At 28.2% G+C, this 22,210-nt stretch overlaps 2 protein-coding genes across 2 annotated transcripts; both read left to right on the top strand.

The window, feature by feature from the left end:
• Positions 1 to 10,803: 10,803 nt before the first annotated feature.
• SAPINGB_P005428 (uncharacterized protein) lies at positions 10,804 to 13,339 on the top strand (the record flags this gene model as incomplete). Its single annotated transcript, XM_032000142.1, has 3 exons — positions 10,804 to 11,396; positions 11,483 to 11,686; positions 11,746 to 13,339. 3 exons carry the CDS (start codon positions 10,804 to 10,806, stop codon positions 13,337 to 13,339), a joined length of 2,391 nt encoding a protein of 796 aa, XP_031856033.1.
• A 439-nt stretch (positions 13,340 to 13,778) lies between these two features.
• Positions 13,779 to 16,763, top strand: SAPINGB_P005429 (uncharacterized protein; the record flags this gene model as incomplete). Its single annotated transcript, XM_032000143.1, has 3 exons — positions 13,779 to 14,386; positions 14,446 to 14,673; positions 14,741 to 16,763. 3 exons carry the CDS (start codon positions 13,779 to 13,781, stop codon positions 16,761 to 16,763), a joined length of 2,859 nt encoding a protein of 952 aa, XP_031856034.1.
• Between the last annotated feature and the right edge of the window lie 5,447 nt (positions 16,764 to 22,210).

Here is a 22,210-nt window from a genome sequence, read left to right on the forward strand (position 1 = left end):
TTAAAAAAAAAAAAAAAAAAAAAAAAAAAAAAATGTGGGAAGAGTAGAAGTTATATATAAATAAAATAAATTATATATAGAGAGGGATTACAATAATTTTGATATATATAAAATGTATAAATTTGAGTTAACAAAAATAAAATAAAATAAAATAAAATAAAATGGCCAGACCTTAAAAATCAAAGCACCTTTTTTTTTTTTTTTTTTTTTTTTTTTCACCACCACTACCACCAACCAAACAACAACAACAACACAAACGGGTCCACCACCACAGCCAACTTCTTTAGTGGAATTATTATTTTATTTTATTTTATTTTATAAATTAACCAAAAAAAAGTTTTTGATAACAAAGACTTATAGAATTCTTTTCTTTTTTTTTATTTTTTTAATTCTTCTTCTACTTCAACTTCAACTTCAACTTCAACTACTTCAAAATTTTCTTCTATTATTTCTTCTTCTACTTGAACTTCTTCCCGCTACTTTTTTTTTTTTTTTTTTTTTTTTTTTTTTTTTTTTGGTTTATTTATTTATTTATTTTCTAGTGAGAGAGCAAAAAAAAAAAAAAAGAAAGGCGCGGGTTTTTTTTTTTTTTAAACTTTTTGCTCAAAATCTGTTACTTTTACTTTACTATTATAATAATAATAATAATAATAATAATAATAATAATAATAATAATATACTTATATATAAGTAGTTATTACTATATTACACTTCTTTTCTGTCTGTCTGTTTGTCTGATTGTCTGTCTTTGAGGGCTTTTGGCAGACAAAAAAAAAAAAAAAAAAAAAAGAATAAGACTTGTGGCCATTTTAGACTTTAAAAATGAACTACAACTACAACTACAACTACAACTACAACGACATCAACTAACTACAAAATGATGAAAAACTAAAAACAGTTAGCTTCAATCTACTTTATTGAATGAGCTTCTTCTTCTTCTTCTTCTTCTTCATATTCTCCTTCTTTTTTTTCCCTTTCTTTCTTTCTTTCTTTCTTTTTTTTTTGCTGGTAGATAGGATAATTAAGAATTAAGAAAAAAAATAATTTTGAAACTTATCAACTTTCTCTCTCTCTCTCTTTCTCTCTTAAACTATCTGCAGCTGCTTCTTCTTCAATGATTTTAAGAAATAAAATAAACTTAATCTCCATTGATGAACATAAGTTGAGTAGGTTTTGGTGTTTGTGACTCCATCCCTCTCTCTCTCTCTCTCTCTCTCTCTCTCCCTTCTGCTCTTTGTAAACTAAAATCAGGACATATTCCCGGGTTATTGGAGACAGAGAAACAGAAACATAGAGATGTAAACGTTGAAGTTCAAATTAAAAAAAAAAAAAAAAAAAGTTTATTGTAAAAACAGACAGTTTAAAAGGAGCAAATGAAAGAAAAAAAATTATATATCCCTTTAAATATTTTAAACCTTGAATAAATAAAAAATAAAATAAAATTATTTAAGCCTGATTGTTCAATGGTACAAAAATTCCAATAAGCGAATATTTAGACTTTAAATAAGTCTTAAGTCTTTTTTTTCTTTTTCTTTTTTTGCTCTGTTAAGGAACTTAAAGTGGAGTCATATATATATATATATATATACTTTTTTTTTTTAATATTTTTATTATAATTATTCTTCCTCTTCATTTTCTTTTATTTCATATTAAATAAAAACATAGTTAACATTTCTCTCTTTTAGTCAAATAATTCAATCCGGTAGCAAAGTCCTGATCTGGGAGTTCAAAAGAAAAGGGGGGGATTGGGGAAAATCACAAAATTGGCGCAAAAGATCTTTTTTTTTTTTTTTTTTTTTTTCTTCTTTTCCTCCCACCATTACTACTACCCCCCACAAGCAAAAAGCTTACTAATAAAATACTTAGGGCTTTTAGCTTGAAATTCCTTCCCGTTGCCTTAATACCACCACTACTTAATACTTAAAACTCAACCACCACCATAACCAAAATAAACTTTCTTATGTCTTGCCATTTTTTTTTTTTTTTTTATATTTTACTTTACTTTATTTTACTTATAATTATAATTATATATATATATATATATATTTCAGTTGCTTGCGCTTTTTACCCAAACAGGATTCGAAGAATCAATTTGTGATAGTAGTACTTTAAAAAAAAAAAACAAATTCAATGTGGGGGAGGAAAAGTATATAGAAAGATTTTTTTTTTTTTTTTCTCCGAGAAAATGAGAGCAATGATTTTGATTCGCAAACAACCCTTTTTTTATTTTATTTTATTTTTTTTTCTTCTTCTCATCATGATAATCTTTATAAATTCTTAAGAATAAAAGGTTTTTTATTTTATTTTATTTTTTTCTCATTTTTTTTTTATCATCTTCTTTTCGGCACTTTTGATTCTCCCCACATTCTCCTTCTTTTATTTTATTTTTATTTTTTTTTTTTTTTTTCGTCCCACTTTTTGGTCATCTCTTTCTCTAACTCTCTTTTTTCCCCACCATAATCATTATCAACTTTTCACAAATCTTGCTATGAATTGAGTTGAATAAAAGCAATCATTGAGAAATCAAAAAATTTAAAAAAAAAAAAATTAAAATAAGAAATAAGAAATATAAAAATATTGTAAATATTAAATCATTATAATGATGACTTGAGCGATGTTTCGCCGACAATGTTTTGTTTTATATTTAATCTACATACACACACTTTTTTTTTTTTTCAGGCAATTAAAATAGTTCAAATTTACTTGTTCAGTTAAAGAATCCTCGTGTTTTTCCTCTTCATCTTCTTTAAAAAAAAAAAAAATTAATAATAATGATTACTCTATTTTTGAGCATAAAAATAAAAATAAAAATAAAAATAAAAATAAAAATAAAAAATTTATAATTCTATATATAAAACTGGACTTTGTCTTGTTTTGATTAATTTTGGTTTATAATTAGAAAAAAAAAAAAAAAAATTTGCCCCATCGCAAATCCTTTTTTTTTTTTTGCACCAATTGATATTCCTAATAATAACAATAATAATAACAATAATAATAATTTCTAACTTACAAGTCCCAGTTAAGTTTTTCCTTTTATATTATAATTATATAGTATTATGGGATCATCATCGGTCTTCATAATGTGACCCGAGATGTGAAATAAAAATAAATAAAAAAAAGTTTAGTACAGAATCTTAATAATACATACACTCCCCTCCCCACAAAAACCCAAATTCGCACTGTATTTTAATAAAAAAAAATTGAAAAAAAAAAAAAAAAACTTTCAAACCATGTGATTGATTGGTGAAGACAAACAAAAACAACAACTACAATGTACAACGGTTATTAATAGAGACTTTACTGATTCAAACTTTCTTGCATGGTAAACCAAAAGATTTTTTTTTCTATCTCTCTTTCTCTCTTTTCTTGTCACCGTTATTGATATTGGTCTATAAACATTTTAAACTCTTATTTAAGTTAACATCGCTAAACTGTTTAATTTTAATTTTAATTTTAATTTTTTTTTAAAGTAATAATTTAACGGTCTGGCCATTAGAAACCAAATTCCATTTAGAATTGAATATATATATATATATATATATATATATATATATATATTTAAGTCCTAATTATAACTACCCATCTCATATACAATTCAACGTTATAATGATATATGAGTCTCTATTTCTAACTTTCATTTATTCATTCATAACCAGTTATATATATATCTATATATTTTACCATATACTTTAATATTCTCCGTCTTTTTGTCCTCGTATTGTTCTTTTTTATTTTTTATTTTAACACAACGCGTATGCTTATTTTAATTTTTTTTTTTTTTTATGTTACCAAAATAATCCAACGAATATTTAATTTTTTTTTTCTTCTTCTTCTTCTTCTTCTTCTTCTTCTTCCTGTTCCTGTATTTTTTCAACATTCGGGACCTTAATCCGCAATCAATTACGTCACAAAATCCTGTACATATTAGAAAGAAAGGAAAATATGAGCGTTATTATATGAAAAAATAAAAAATAAAATAAAAAAAAAACTCCGTCGGTAATAAATATTTCCTTGAAATTGAGGAGGGAAAAAAAAAAAAAAAGAAAAGGATTACAGGAAAAACATTTGTAGTAATTTTCTACTAATTTATTAGCAATCGTGATCGTAATCATAATGAATGAATAAATGAAAATCATTTCAAAATCCTCGACTTAGAGCTGAATTTGGTTTACTAACTAAACTGCAAGTGATTTAGTTCACAAAGATTGAAAGCCACATGAAATAACGAAAAAAAAAAAAATAAGAAAGAAAGAGAACTCCATAATTAGCATCACATATTTTCTTAGAAATATATTTTAAAAAAAAAAATAAAAATCAATGTGACAGATGCAGAATAAATGTGATGTTATTGACTTTAATCATACTCTTTTATAAAATAAAGGTGGGTTTAAGGGGGGGGGGGGGTAGGGGAAAAAATAAAATAAAATAAATTAAAAAGAAGGTAGTATTTCTTTTTTGTTACTATATTTAAAAATTAATTGATTGATTAATTGATTGATTTCTATTCTTACAATTGATGACTGTTGATTTTATTTTATTTTTATTTTATTTTTATAATCGTCTATTTTATATATATATATATATATATTTTGAAAACCCAGTAGTAAGCCTATCAAATCAAGTTCTCTCTTGTTTTAACTAAGAAAAAAAAAAGTAAATCAAAGTCAGTGGACTGCAAATGCATATATGTATGTATACCCAATGAAAAGACGATACTTTTTTTCTTAAAATAGCTACTACTACTACTATAGTAGTACTACTATTGATATTTAAATGGTGTAATAATTATTAAATAAATAAAATCAGCTCTTTCTTTAACAAAAAAAAAAACTATCACGATAATCTAATTGACAAATGTATGGTGGAATTGGTGATAATTTTGGTAATTTTGTTCAGTAATTTTATTTTATTTTATTTTAATATAATTTTATTTTTAAATAAATAAATAAATAAAAATAAAAATAAAAAAAAAAAACACAAAAGACCTAAATATAGATATTTGGAATTTTTTTTATCATTTCAAAAATCCTTTTTTTTTTTTTGATTCAAAACTTTCTTTTCCTTCATCTTCACCAATCGGAGATTCGCTTGTTATATATATATATAAGCTTAATCTAAACATCTTCCGAATAATCCTTCTTAAGTTTAATGGCTTCTCCATCACAGGGTCCCTTAAAAAAATCTCTTGATTATGTTGTAGTTTTATATATATATAGAAATCATCTCAATTGACAATTATAAAAAAAAAAAAAAGAAACAAGAAAAAAAGGGTATCTCGTTTAAACTACCTTAAAAAAAAAGATTAAAGCTTTCAAATTCATTGATTTTAACAAAACAACAAGCTCTCTTATTTCTTTTTTTTTTCAATCAATCTAACCTTATCCTAATGATCGTTTTGAATCTTCATATATCTTTCTGATTGATATTCTTAAAACATCTTTTTATTAATAGTAATAATGTATCAAAACTTTTTTTTTTTTTTTTTTTTTTTTTTTTCAGTGTTACTTCCGTTCAACGTCATAGGCAATAATAATGACTGGTATATCATAATCTATTCGTGCTCAGATATACTCACCCATGTGCACACATATACGCACATATGGCTCTTACCTCCACGGTGATGATGATGATGATAATGATCATCATCATATATATTTGTTTGTAACTTTTTCTGTTTCCAAAAATAACAGTTTAGATCCTCCATTTTTTTTTTTTATGAATAAAATTGTCAAATGGCTTCTATCGGATATCTTCAATTTTTTTTTTTTTTTTTTAAAAATAAAAGAAATTTAAAACTAATTGATTCTCTTATTAACTAAAATAAAAATAAAAAAACGGCTTCTTTAATAAAAAGGCATCCTCAAAAAAAAAAAAAATAAAAATAAAAATAAAATTTTTTTTTTTATTCTTTAAGGCACTTATTCCAAAAACTACATTAATTCGAGTAGCTTTTAGCAACATCTACCAACTCCCAAATATGTCACTTTGCATTGTTATTATACACCCTATTTTAAGATCTCTCTTTCAAATATTTTCACACACACACACACACTCTCTCACTCTCTCTATTTTCAGCAAGCCATGACTTGATGCCGTATGTTTCAGAATATCAACATATTGATATGAGTATTAAAAATGGTAAGTATAAACTAGATATGTTAGTTTACCTTTCCAAAAAAAAAAAAAATAAAAAAAAAAATAAAATAAAATTGGCATTAATCGATAAAAAAAAACAACAACAACAACAACAACAACCAAATATAAGCTATGACGATATTCTTAAGCATAATATTTATTCCAAAGTTTAAGATGGCTATTACCAAGTTTGATTATCTTATTATTCGGTTAATTTGCCCTTTTTTTTTTTTTCTTTCAAAGACTCGCTCGCTATTTTTTTTTTAATACTTGCAATCGGTCCAAATGTTCTTTTTTAAGCTTACAATAAACTCTCAAAATCCTTTTTTTTTTTTTAAAAAAAAATTGTGCCGTAATATATAAAAGTAAGTATGTAAGTAAGTAAGTAAGTAAGTAAGTAAGTGAGAAGAAGAAGAAAAAAAAAGCCTTGTTAGCCAATCTATTTTTTTTTTATCAAGGACCAAAAGTTAATTTTTAATCCAAATCTTGTTGAAGTTAAATTTAAATCTGACTATCAAATGCCTTTTCTGTTATTTTCTTTTAGGGCTTCTGTCTGAATCAACGGCAACAAAATTTCCTATTATTATTATTATTATTATTATTATTATTATTAATTTTTTTCCAACGTCTGGCTAACTTGAATTTTTCACTTATTTTTTCGCTTGTCTTAAACGTAATCACTTTTCCTTTGAATTACTTCTTCTCTTTTTTTTTAAAAAAAAAAAAAAAATTGATCAACTTTTTAGAATCATGATTCTTCTTTTGTCTTGAAAAAAAAAAAAAAATACAATTATTAGGATTAAATTATAATAACGGCTATTTACTACCTCTCTTTTTCCCTTTCCGCTTAAAAAAAAATCTTGCTATATATTTTAAAATTGAAATATTTACATCATAAGTACCTGATTTAGGTATTTTTTTTTTTTTTCCCTGGACCTAAACTTTTCATTTATAAATTGATCCAACCATGAAACTGTTTTCTAGAACTCATAATTATAATCTTCTTTCCCCTTTCCCCTTCCTTACCTCCCTTCCCATGGAAACTATATAATCCAAGGCGTTCTCAGACCCTTAAGTTGGAGTTGTAGTTGGAGTTGTAATAATAATATAATATGTTGATCACTTTGTTTGTTTGTTTACATTCCTTCCCAAAACAATTTGTTTTTTTTTTCACAAAACCGGGTCAAACATTGGTATATAAAATTTATGTCGATAAAATAATAATAATAATAATAATAATAATAATAATAATAATAATAATAATAATAATAATAATAATAATAATAATAATAATAATAATAATAATAATAATAATAAATAAATAAATAAAAAACCACTCAGCCACGATTAACAAAAAAAAATATACAAAAATTTCAATCACTTTTCTTTTGCATTTAAAAAAAAAAAAAACCATGATAGTATTGCTGCATCGGTTTCTTCTACAATAATAGACTTTTCTCTTACAAGCAAGCAAGCAACCTACTGCTCATCCCCAACATTAGTACATTCCACAGCTGGCAAGGTGCATGTTTGCGCACGAGGGAGCGAGCAATTGAGAGTAAGAGAGAAAAGTTTGGGTTTCTCTCACCTTGAGCAAACCAAAAAAAAAAAAAAAAAAGCAAGAAAGAAAGAAAGAAAGAAAAGAAAAGATTGCGCAATCTACCTCAAGGGAGCAGCACCCAGTAACGATTTAGATTAAAATATATGTGGTTTCAAGTTTAGAACGGCTTATTGAGAATGTGTGCCTGAAGCTTTCAGGAACCAAAAAAAAAAAAAAAAATTCATTTTCCCCCCAGAAAATATTACACTACACACACGTGTAAAAAAAAAAAGAAAATATTCAATTATATACAATTGTATAACAATTTTTTTTTTATCAATTTCAACTACCAAAATTTCATCAATCTCAACCAGCAAAATTTTTTTTTTTTTTTGAATATATAACATCCTTCTTCATAAAAAATTAAACATATTGTATATTAAAATGCTTTCTCATGTTTCAATTCAACAATCTTTCATTTTTTAAGATATCTTTTTTCTTCCCCCTCTTGCAATCATTACTTTGACTCGTAGTGCCATCTCAAAGTACTTTTACAGCTCTGTTTTTTATGCTGGGATCCGCGCTTTACCTTATCATTTCCTACCAGGACCCATTGATCAGGTCTCTAGACAAACCTTTCCTCAATACCAACAACAGTTACCTCAGCAATTAGATTCCGACACAACACTCTGTTCTATGTTTAGGTTCATGATTGACCTCAAGGTTTAGCATAAGCTTCAGGAAGCAGTATGGCCTAACTGAAAAAATGATACAATCCAAAGACCAGCTTAGTACAAATTTAAGAAATTTTTTATTCTCTCGTGATATCTCGGCTAAAACACTCAAAAAAAAAAAATCGATTCCAATAACATTTTTCTTATTTTTTTTTTTGGGTATTATGCGAGACTTCATCTTTATACAATATTTGTCAGGTTTCAAGCGGGGCTCTCGTATTTCAACAATCAAAAGATGATGGACTCATTGCGCAACGAAAACAAAATTAAAAGCTCAGCTTGACTTGATTAAGCAGAGTGGGACCCGCACCTCCCCTCCCTTTGTTTTGGCACAAATCGTGCATGTCAAGGCCAACAAGAAATTCAATCAATACTGTAGACATTGTTTTTCTCTCCCCAATATATAAAAAAACTGTACTTAACTGCATTCCGTTTAAGCTCAAATGCAATCAATGATTTCAATATTCGTATGATTATGTTGGCAAAATGAGTTCAAACAAAGAAACGGAAACAACATTAGGACTTGACTAATTCAATAAAAAAAAACAATCTCATCAGCCCATTAAGAGAATTTGCTGCACTTTCCAAGTTACAGAATTCCCCCTCCCCTGAAAAATGATATTTAGACTGCGTCACCGCCAAACTAACCTCCTCCCACTTATTAATCAAAATTTGCTGGAGGCAACTAAAGAGATTCCCCAACGCTAACGAGTCTCAGGCACGCGCTATTCAGGCTGCCATTTCAAACAGCCTTACCTTAATTCAGGGGTATTTACAAGTCAAAACTCCACATTTTTATTAATTCAAATAATTCTCATCTAACCCATTAATTATTATAATAGCCCCCCCTCCCCTTTCCTTTCAGGAACAGGCAAAAACTAAAACAATCATATCCATTATTGGAGTTCTTTTGGAACCTCTTAATGACAATCAAAAACGTATACCGCTTAATAATAACAATTATAGAAGCCTAAATCTTTTAAGATTCTAATCTGCGCACTTTAAAACACTACTGTTGATAAACTTGTTATTCACATCAAAAATGGCTTCCCCGGTGATAAGGGGATTCATCTTAAGTCCACACAATTTGTGCGATTGTATTGTAAAGAAGAGATTGACCTGGAAATTCACTACAATCTTATTGAATTTTGAGCAGTCTCAAAACATTCTAAAATTTTAAAATTAAAAAGATACATGCAAAAATTCGTAAATTGGTGAATGATAAATAATTAGTATAGGAAGCTACCCAAACTGCGGCTGATGAAAATAAGGAAATCCAAAATAGAAAAAAAAAAAAAATCAAAAGAATTTTTACCATAAAGGCTCAACTTAAAAAAAAAATATAAAAAAACTGCAACTATATAGTTACACTTTCAAGATCTGCTCAAAAAAAAAAAAAAACTCCTAGCTACTCAAGACTTTCCTTTTAATACAATTAATGTTGACGAAGCAGCACAAGTTGTAGATACTTCAACTCTTATCCCAGTCGCATATTCAGCCATCAACCAGCACAAGCTTGTTGATGGCCCGCTCCTGCTTCCACCCACTGTGTTGTCTCCTCAAGCCTTGAGTTTGGGCTGCAATGGGTCTCTGCTTCATAAAATACAAGAAACCAGCTCAAATTGTATTGAGATGCTAAATATACAATTTCTAATGAATTCTTCAATTTCATATTCCCTTAATGAAAGGTTTTATAACGGGCAAATTCAAAACGGAATCAATGAAAAAGATAGAACATTAAAAGATCTCAAGTATAAACCTTATTGCCTCTTTGACTTGGTGTCGGGCGTGCACAAAGAATCGCGAAGGAACAAGAAATTGAATTTGTGTTACATCTCTTCACCATAATCCAAGTATATCATTTGTCAGTATCATCTCATTTTACAAGGAACAAGTCGAGTGACTGAGAGCCACTTTTGTTTACACGTCGGGGGAACACGTTTTACAAATGGTTTCTTTTAACACTTTAGACGGGTTTTAAGGACAAAAAAAAAGGATGCGTTTATTTTATCATGCGTGAGGGCATACCCATAAAAAAGATGGCGAAAACCACACAATTAGGTTTTTGGATAATGAGCAACGAGCCAATGTGGCCATGACACAGGCACGATGGGTGCTGTGAATTGAAAAAGAAATTGAAAAAGAAATTAAAAGAGAAATTAAAAGAGAAATGGTGTAGGAAATTTATTAGCAGAACTGAAAAGATTCACTGTTTATGCTGCATAAAGGTCTTGAAATAGCTGATTATCAAGATTAGATTATGAGCCGCATGCCTCACCCTTGTCACGACCTCAACCTGGTTGTACTCTTTGATTGTTTTGTAAAGTATATAAGATTCTTTTTACTTCTTTTTTATATACATATAATCAATTCACAACTAATTTTTTTTTTATCATGGCTAACTTATTCTACGATGAAGTCTTGCGATGGGATTATCATGCATCGATGAATTTTCCTCAATATATCCCGTCTCTCAAAAAACAAACAAGAAACTATAACCAACCCGTTCCTACAACGTTTAAAACCGCTGCTGAGTACATTCAAGTATTTACCAACATGGTATTACTTGAATGCTGGCATGCCATCAAATCTCCTTCAGACGAAGATACCCCATCACCAGTACCCTTCACGTGCACACTATTAAAAACCTTTGACTATATCGATTCATACAATCCTCAATATGGAAGAAAAAGGAAACACCAGTTACAGGGACGTGTATCCGACGTATTTGTTACGGTTTCTAAACTTGAGTTTGTAAAAAGTGCTGCATTTTGTAATGACTTGATTTTGCTTTCACAAATGCCTGAGAAAAAAGAAACTACAGCTGCTACTATATTTCCGGACCCAAAGACCCCACACGTATTTGCACATATTGTTAATGTCCGGTTTAAAGGCAACCATGATGTAACTCTCAAAGTCAAGATGATTCCGTTACATGAGCTAGGTTTTTTTGAAGGAGCCAAGCTGCAAGGAATTAGAGTGTCGAGGTGAGGAATAAAAAGCGATCAAAAAAAAAAAAAAAAAAAAAATAAAACGATAAATTTACTAAACAAGGTTTTAGCAACTTGATTAGCTTTCAAAGAGAATATACGGCTGTAATGAACTTGCCAAAAATGGTTATGCGAAATCACATTCTCAAAGGAACAGTGAAAACAATTAACTCGGCTAAAAATGATAACCAATTATTGCAGTATACTATTGAATCATTTGGCATAAATCAATCTCAGGCACAAGCTGTAATTTCCAGTCAAAATAATTCATTGACACTTATTCAAGGGTATGCCAAAAACTTTGATACTATGCTTATTTTTTTTTTTCTTTTCTAACTTGTTAAAGACCACCAGGAACAGGGAAAACCAAAACTATTATTTCCTTAATTGGTTCACTGCTATCTCAACCAAACAAACCAGTTCCCGACAACTATAAAATCTTGGTCTGTGCCCCTTCAAATGCAGCAGTCGATGAGATAGTATTGCGACTTAAAGATGGCATTGATGGATATGGAGGCCTAGTTATTAAACCAAAGGTGTTGCGTTTGGGTAAAAAAGAATCTGTAAATGTGAATATCCATGACGTTACACTGACTGCCATTAACGAAAAAGAATTGGAATTTCATAAAATTGATTTTTATTTAAAACAACGCCGTAGTTTATATGAATCTCTAGAAGAGTCTCAAATACAACTTGAGGCAATTAACAAACAATTGAATTTTTTAAAAGAGACGCGAAAGAAAAATGAAAAACTTAAAAATGAAGCTAAAGAAATACAAAACAAACTACTCAGCATTAAACGTAAACTGAGTGAGTGTCATAGACACATTGATAATTATAATTCACAACGGAATTGGAAGTCAAGAAAAGCAATTAAAGATTGCTGCATTCTTTGCACAACTCTTTCTGGAGCTGGCCAGTTTTTAGTTTCCGCTCAGAAAATAGACTTTAAAACTGTCATCATTGACGAAGCTGCTCAAGCTGTTGAAGCATCCACTTTAATCCCGCTCCTTTACAATTGTAAGCGTCTTGTACTTGTGGGGGACCCTAAGCAACTTCCACCTACAGTATTATCGCCAGTGGCATTTGGGCTAGGCTACGGGAGATCTCTTTTTGAACGGATATATATGAATGCCTCAAAAAGTGTGATGGTTTTGGATACTCAGTTCCGTATGCACCCGGAAATTTTGAATTTTCCCAACCAGCAATTTTACAATGGGAATATTAAAAATGGAGCTAAAGTTTATGAAAAAACTTATCGGAAATGGCATGGGAAGGACTCCAAAGCATTTGGACCACTGTGTTTGTTTGATATGGATAAAAGTCATCATAAAAAGCATCTAAAAACCATGTCACTCTACAATGAGTTTGAAATGGAGCTAGTTGGAAAGTTATTTGAGTTGCTGAGAAAAATACTATTTGATAATTGCTTTCGAATAAAGAAAAAAGAAAAAGATTCAATTGGAATTATTTCTACCTACAAACGACAAGCTGAAATGTTAGAAAAAAAATTTATTAAAAAGTTTGGTGAAAAAAGTCTTGAATTTGTTACATTCAACACTGTTGATGGATTTCAAGGTCAAGAAAAAGATATCATTATCTTATCCTGTGTGCGCGCATATAAGGATGATGTTGAGGACAAGAATGTTGGATTTTTACAAGACTTGCAAAGAATGAATGTGGCCTTGACAAGAGCAAAGTGCTCATTATGGGTCATTGGAAATTTCAATACACTACGAAGTCATCCGACCTGGGCCCGGCTCTACAATAGTGCACGATCCCGGGGGTATGTTTTTCGTGTTGAGGGAGATTTAAGTTTCAAATGGATAAATGAAGAAAATGAAGAAGAAAAAACTGGGATTGAAGAACAAAAAGGAAAAGACAAAAACACGGAATTATATTGCCATTTTGACCGTTTACAGGAAACAATTGTGTTTTAAAAAAAATCCTTAAAAAGGAAAGATATTCACTGCATGATGTGGTGTTTTAAACTTTTCACATATATACTGCCAAAAAAATATTTGTATTCCCCCCTAAAGCTTAATAAAAGATATTGAAAGCATTTTTTTTATAAAAAAAATAATAACTCCGAGATTATTATTCATCATTGATTTTGTTGAACTTGCTATCTTTTATGGAATTGATCATTGACAGTTTTTTCCTTTTTTTTTTCCATCTGCGGCAAAAAAAATTGATGGATGAGGTGAATTTAAATTTAAATATAACAAAATATATAAAGCTTTTAAATTCCTCATTTCTTCCCTTTCCTTTCCTTCTTTCTTTCTTTCTTTCTTTTATACATATATTTATATATACTAGCAGTTCGGTTTTACCTTTTTATTTTTTTTATTTTTTTTGCTTTGCTTACTTTCTTCTTAAATGTCCGAGTTCACCAAAGAGATTTATGACGAAGTACTCAACTGGGATTATTTCTGTACCAAAGATAGTCCTGAAAATATATCTCCAGAGTTCCGCAAAAAGCAACAACAACCAGAACCCAACTCCTTTTCAACACTCAAGCTATGCAAACCTTTACAAGATTCATTCAACTCTGTGCCTGATTACCTAAAAGCCTTTCAGCCTCTTTTACGATTAGAGACTTGGGCTGGGGTTTCAAAATCTAGGTTTCAGTTGCGTGACGATGACTATTTTACAATCACACCCTATGAAGATAAGTATATTTCAACTCCAAAAACAGCAATAAGTAAACACCAGCAAGTGACTGTGGTAATGAGTAGTGATGATTTTGAGAATTTTGAAATAGCAGCTTCAGATGTGTTATTAGTTACATTTTACGATAAGATTAAATTTCGAAATCAGTTTGTAAAGTTAAAATACAAGTATGATTATGCATTAGCTATTGTTTCCAAAGTTATATACTCGTCAAAAACACAGATCAAACTGTGCTTGAATATCAATCTGCCTTTTGAAGACTTTGAGGTCTTCCCAAATCCAATAAGAACATGGAATGCAATTAAATTGACAACGTGAGTTAAAATCCAAAATTTAAACAGTTAATATTTTTAATTAACAAAAAATGGAATAGGTTGATACCTGTTGAACGGGAATATAATGCGATTCATAAGCTTGGGGAATTCAAGTTGAAAAATCAGATTTTGAAGGGTATTCCTTCAGTTATTTCCGAAAATTGGGAAAATGATCCCAATTCCAAAGAATTTATTAGATTGGCTCAACAGGAGCATGGCCTTAATCAGTCTCAAGCTGAGGCCATTTCTGGGATTTTGCGTGTAAAGGGTGTTTCGTTAATTCAAGGGTATGTATAAAGGTCAACTTTTTATTTTATTTTTTTTCATTTTATTTTATTTTACTAACAAAATTAGTCCTCCAGGAACTGGAAAAACAAAAACTATTGTGGCTATGATGGGTGCTCTCTTATCATACTCTCAGATTTCAAAATTCCCACCTCTTATTATGGGTCAGAAACTTCCTGAAAAGTATCAACCTATCCGAGGCTTAAGGGTGGAGCAAGAAAAATTGACGGACTATATTTTGGAGTGCAAAGTGAATGAAGATATAATTGAAGCTATTCATAACCACATTGATGAGATTTCTGAATTTCTTGATAATGAAATCTTGCGTCTTGAAACGGAAATAGCGATTGAGCCTCCGATTCGGCGCATTTTGATTTGCACGCCTTCTAACAAGGCTGTTGACGAGGTATTATATCGCGTGGTTACTGGTATGCTTGGATTAAATTTGCAAATGGAGAAAGAGAAGGACAAAAATATATATCCAAGGGTTGTGCGAGTTGGTCGTTCAACATCTATGAAACAAAATATTAAGGATTACTCCTTGGAAAACATTGTGAAAAAGCAGTTGGGGTGGTGTCAGGAGTCAGTTATTCAAAAATTCTACTCTGAAATACAGTCGCAGTATCTGTTAGTGATGAATGAAGTTGAGAGGTTGAGAGAAAGAAACAAAGAAATTGAAACAGAAATTAAAAATGTTAAACAAATGATGGATTTAGAGGACAGGGAGTATTACAATTCAGAAGACGAAAACTCGTCACAACTTAAAATTGAATCAAAAAGAACAAATATTGATCGAAACACAGCAAAGATTTCTTCTTTAGAAGAGGGACGCTCCAAATATAATCATGTTTTTAATTCGCTAGAACAAATTATGGAAAAATGTGGAATACTCAAAAAGCTCAAGACTAAAGAGGTTTTACAAAACTCTAACATTGTGTGTTCGACATTGAGCGGATCAGGTCAGCGAAATATTGTTTCAGCCGAAGTGAGCTTCCCGCTTGTTATTATTGATGAAGCTGCGCAATCTGCAGAGCCAACTTCTTTAGTTCCATTTCAGTTTGGGTGCGAGCAATGCATCATGGTTGGGGATCCAAAGCAATTACCCCCCACGGTGATTTCTAAGATTGCATTAAGCAATGGGTATGACCGGTCATTATTTGTACGATTTTTTGAAAAGAAAAACCAGGTTCATTCAAATCCTGTATTAAGTGAGGATCAAGATAATGACGAGTATGGATCTGATTTGGAATTGGAGTGTGTTGGTAGTGGAAGGGTAGGCAAACGGGCAGTATTTTTACTTAACACACAGTACCGAATGCACCCTGAAATTTCACAGTTCCCAAGTGAGGAGTTTTACAATGGTCAAGTGATGGATGGTCCCAACATGAATGTATTGACTAAGAGTGTTTGGCACAACTGGAATTTTACGGGTCAAGAGTTTAGTGGAAGCAAAACATTACTTGGGCCGCTTCAGTTTTTTAATTTGCACAATGGGGTGCATGAAAAATCGGAGAGAACCCCATCATTGTATAATAAAGATGAGGTAATGTTTGTTTTTGAATTGTACACGTTATTAGGGAAAGAATTGGGAAGGGAGAATATTGCAGGGAAGATTGGGATAGTTGCGCCATATCGGGAGCAAATGTTTCAGCTTCGCAAGAAGTTTAGTATGGAATATGGAGATTCAGTATTGGATGAGATTGAGTTTACGACAATAGATGGGTTTCAAGGTCAAGAAAAGGAAATCATTATTTTTTCATGTGTGCGAGCATTTGGCAGTTTTAATGGGCAGAAAAGCGGGCAAAGCGAGAGAAAAAGTGTTGGGTTTTTAGGAGATAGACGGCGAATGAATGTAGCCATGACACGGGCCAAGAGTTCTTTATGGGTAGTTGGACATGAGCAGACGTTAAGATCGGATTCAACTTGGGGCCGGTTTTGTTCTGACGTAAAAAAACGGGGTCTTGTATCAGACGTTGATTGCGAGTTTTTCAAAAACAAAAAGGTAGAAAAGTCTTCTTCGTTGACAACAACTACACCGGAGGTTGATGAGTTAACTCTGATTTTAGAGAAGATGTATTTGGAGAATATGTGATATATATATATATATATATATATATATATATAGTTTACAGTAGGTATATATTTAAAGAATTTCAGATAGGTAATATTAATCAAGTATTAAAAGAGAAAAAAAGAGTATCCATGGTATTAGAATAGGAATATAATAATATTTATAAGCTTAGGGAGTTTAAGTTGAAAAATCAAATTTTGAAGGGTAATTCGTCAGTTATTTTTTGAAAGTTGGGGAAATGATTTCACATCCAAAGATTTGATTTGATTTGATTTGATTAGATTGCCTCAACAGGATCATAAAAAAAAAAACTCTTCAAAATTGAAAAAAAAAAAAAAAATTAGTTTCTTGAAACTCCAATATTATGTATTCAACATTGATCTAGTAAAGTCAGTAAAAATAATTTTTTTTTTTTTTTTTTTTTTTTTTTTGAAAAGAAAAAATCATATTGGGGAAGGGGAATGGGAGGTTTTAGAAAGTCATAGAAGAATTAATCAATAAATCATGATAAAATGAAGTGGAGGTAATAACACTTGTAGTTGAGTTGTACACTTTTTTAGGCTGGGAAAGGCAATTGCTATTATATATATATATATATATATATATATATATATATTTTTCTTGTGTATTAGTATTTAACAGTCTTAAGATAAAATGAAAAGAAGTAAGAGATGATAACATGTGGCTATGATTCATACCAAGTTATTGTTAATGTTAGTGGAACGTTAAATTAATTAGTATACTATTATAGTTTTTCAAAAAAAGAAAAAAAAAGATTGAGATAGAGCTTGAGAAGCTAAGAAATCACAAATAGGAAAAGTTCAGCTATATTGTGGTTGATTTTTTTTTTAGATAATTAACAGCTTAGATTAGAAAAGTTTTTTTTTAAATTGATATAAGAAGTTCATTTAGTTAGTTAGTTAGTTAGTTGCTTTATGATAAATAAATATATATATATATATATATAAAGAAGGAGTAATTTACCTCGGAAGGAAGCAATTTCCGCGGTGAGTTAATTGATTTTATTATTATAAGCTAAGAGATTATATGGAAATATTGGAAAAAGACATTTATTTATCCATGTTTGTGTATATATTTTAATTGAAACAGAATAGATTATATAAGTTGGTTGCAATTTTTTCTTTCTTTCTTTTTTTTTTTTTTTTAGTTTATCTGTCAAAATAGAATAATTCTAGTAATAGCAGTTTAAAGCTATCGTTATATATTGCGTATATACTTGTGTGAGTGTGTTTTTTTTTAGATATTTTAGATATTAATCACCAAATTTTATTCAGTAAAAACGACAATTTTAATAGATATGGGGGTCACATATTTTTTAAATGTAGTAGACTGATAGCTATTCCACATAAGCTTTGATATTAAGATAAGAAGTATATAAATATATCAATATTCTTTGTTTATTTTTGTTAAACAACACCAAACACAAGTAGTATTCATTAATAATTAAAATTTAAAATTTAAAATTTAAAATTTAAAATTTAGAATTTAGAATTAAAAATTAAAAAAAAAAACTATTATACTAACTATTTAAGATATTTATTTTTATTCTTATTTATTATTTAATAAAGATTTTGTTTAAACAAAAATCTATATAAATAATTGTTTATAAAAAAAAAAAAAGTGTTGGTTGGTTGGCTGTTTATATGTTGCCATTAATAGTAATAAAGTATGGTCACGTGTACATATATATATATATATATATATATATTTTTTTTTTTTTTTATTATTATTATTAAGACAGCCGCATTTAATGTTCATCACTATTAAACTTGTAGTTTGAAAAGCCGCAAAGACCCAAATTATAAAGAGACACACGTTTTTTTTTTTTTTTTTTTTTTTTTTTGGGGGGGAGGGAAAGGTGATACAACACAAGTATTGGCGATATGTTTTCCCGGAATACACATGAATAACCGGTTATTGTTGGGTTAGCAAGAGAACAACAACAACAACAACAACAACAACACTTTGTATTGTTTTGATGGAAAGAGTTTTTTTTTTTAATGATTCAATCAATCCATCAATCCATCAATTCCATCAATGTTCATGAATAATCCATTGGATGATATCTTAAGAGCTATATAGTAATAAACTACGTAACATAATTATGTTATTATTATTATTATTATTATTATTATTATTAAAGTCCAAAGGTATTTGTTGGTTGACAGTTTTGCCCCCCTGAAGTTTGGCAAGCATTTTATTTTTCCTTTCTTAAAAAGACCAAATGGGGTTATTGATGGACGAAAACACAGAGAATGATAATATTCTTTTGAAAAAATAAAAAAATAAAAAGAAGAAGAAAGAAGAAGAAGAAGAAAGGAAGAATTCATTGCGCCCAACAAATGTGAATTTTAAGAAATTTGGTTATAACAATTATTAATGCTGTGAAAAAGTGACTGAGGTGTTTTTTTTTTTTTATATTTCATCTATTTCTTTAAAAAAAAAAAATTACAAATAGCTTTTAGTTAAATCTTACGATTGATGATGTTAGTTTTTATTATTATTATTATTATTATTATTATTATAATAATCAACAATAATCATTAAGAGTAAAATATGTTTGATTGTTTGATTGTTTGATGACAACCCAACATGATGTATATATTAGTTTGTTTGTTACATTTTGGCGGATCCTGGGCAAAACAAATATTTTAGAAAGCAGAGCACTATGATTGGTGGAGAGCTTGTTGGTTGTTGGTAGTTGTTGTTGGTGATGGATAAATAGCCCATCAAAAGGGTTAGGTTTTTATATATATTTATATATATATATATATAAATCAAAAAAAAAAAAAAAAAGGGCCGGTTTCGTCCGTGCATTAAAGTTCGGGAATTGGGGTGGCTGGGTAAAAAGAAAAAAAAGAAAGAAAGAAAGTTATGCTGACATAATGAATGATGTAAGAATAATTGCACGGCGTGTATGTAAATGAAACCACAAACAGAAAAAAGCGTTGGGTCTTTTAAAAAAAATAAAAAAAAATTAAAAAAAATTAAAAAAAATTAAAAAAAATTAAAAAATAAAAGAGTTACCCGGATGTTGGGAAAAATAAAAAAATAAAAAAATAAGATGCCTACAAACTATATATAACAAATACTAACAAATATTAACAAATATTAACAAATATTAACAAATATTAACAAATATTAACAAATATTAACAAATATTAACAAATATTAACAAACTAACTAATTAACTAAGATTGATTGATGTCAAACAAATAAACAGGACAGTCAACCAGATAACCATTAGAGTCGAGAAGCATGGAAGGGTTTTTTTTTTTTTTTTTTTTTAACAGAATGATTGAGTTACCAATCATTATATAAATTACAAATAAACAAATATTTTGGAATTTTTAATTGTTTATTCAGATCGGCATTTGATTGATCTTTTTAATATGAAATTAAACTAAGAAAATATAAAAAAATATAAAAAAATATAAAAAAATATAAAAAAATAAAAAAATAAAAAAATAAAAAAAAAAACAGTACTACCACCACCAACTTTTTTTTTTTTTTTCTAACCCTTTTTTTTAAGGCCCATTTTGTGTGTGTGTGTGTGTGTGTGTGTGACGAAAAGATGAATGAAAGTTTTTGGTGAAAATTTCGGGAAAGATTGGAAGTGCGGCTGAATGGATTATGATAATAAAAATATAATAAAAATATAATAAAAATATTTGTATGTTTGTTTGTTGGTGGGCTTTTAAGACAATTAAAATATAAGTCTTTATATATATATATATATATTTATATAAAATTTAAAAGATTTAAAGATTTGGAAAAAAAAAATTGACTTTCCATGAGTCCGTAATTCCAATCAATTAGTCCTAAGAAGAAGAAGAAGAAGAAGAAGAAGAAGAAGAAGAAGAAGAAGAAGAATAAAAAAATGTTCCGAGATTTTAAAGTTTCAAAGCAAAGAAAGTAAAAAAAAAAAACAAATTTTTGAATTGTTGGTGATAATAAAAATAATAAAAATAATAATAACTGATAACAACAGCTATTGCTATTAAAGATTGAATTGATTTCAATCTATAAATCTACTACAATCCTTTTTTTTTTTTTTTTTAAATATTCTATCTATTGATAATAATCATAATAATCATAATAATAATAATAATAATAATAATAATAATAATTTTTTTAATCTTTTTGTCTTTTATATATAACAAATACAATTTTGCAATTGATAAGACCCCATCATGGTTCTAGTATATATATATATATATAATTGATACTTTTAGATTCTTTTTAGATAAATCTAATTGTTCAGTATTCTAACATCAGAAAATTTAATAAGATCATCATTATCATCATCATTATCAATTTATAAAATGTAGATATTTGTTGATTGTTGAATTTTTAATAAAATAAATAAAATAAATAAAATAATTAAATAAAAATTAAATAAAAAAAAAAACAAAAAAGGCCCACAAAAGTTTTTTTTTATTTCTTTTTTAAGCTAATAATGGGACATATATTTTTTTTTTGTTGAGAAAAAAAAAAGTTTCCCAACCACCACCAAAACTTTTTTTTTTTTTATATTTTAATTATATTCTATATATTTATATATTTATATGGAAATATATAAATCTCAACGGATTCCCACTTTTTTTTTTTTCTTTCTTTTACCAAAATTCTTTTCAAATTTTTCTTCCTTTCTTCCTTTCTTCTAATTCTTGATTTTTTTTTTTTTAAAAAAAAAGAACTTGTGAATATATATAAATATACTAATTCATTTATTTATATATATATATATTAAATCCAATCTTTCAATATTTTCTCTCTCTCTCTCTCAAACTCTTAAAATATTGATTGTTTTTTTTTTCTTATATATATATAATAAACAACCCCTAATTTATATATATCCAAATTTCCATTATACCATTTATATATAAAAACACTATTCCATCTTTTAATACATCATCTTTTCAATTGACCACCAGTCCCCTTTTATTTTGAATCGTAAGTATTTTTTTTTTTTTTTTTTTTTCATTTTATATTTCTGCTTAAGTTCAGCCACTTTACTTTGAACTCCTATAATATTTTTGTTGGTTGTGTGTTTTTTGTTGTTACATACAAGGTTTTTTTTTTTTTGTATTAAAGAAATCTTGTTGGGGATAGTCGTTCACCACCAAAAAAAAAAAAAAATAAATAAAAAAATTATATATAACATATATACACTTTTTTTTTTTTTTTTTTTACTGACAACAAATCCTTTTTTTTCTTTCTTCCAATCAAACCAGATTTTTTCAACTTTTTAATAAATTTGATTCATTTCTCAGGTCTTTTTTTTTTCCCATTTATAATTACCTATTTTTTTTATTGAAAATTTAGGTAGATCTTTTTTAAATCATTATTATCAAAAACTTAATTAATCCGGATCCAATACTAACTCTTTCCCTCCCTTCTCATTAGCAAATCCCTAAATTCAATTCAATTCAAAAAAAAAAAAA

This window comes from Magnusiomyces paraingens (assembly GCF_902498895.1).
Source record: "Magnusiomyces paraingens strain CBS 517.90 genome assembly, contig: contig4, whole genome shotgun sequence".
Taxonomy (NCBI): Eukaryota; Fungi; Ascomycota; class Dipodascomycetes; order Dipodascales; family Dipodascaceae; genus Magnusiomyces; species Magnusiomyces paraingens.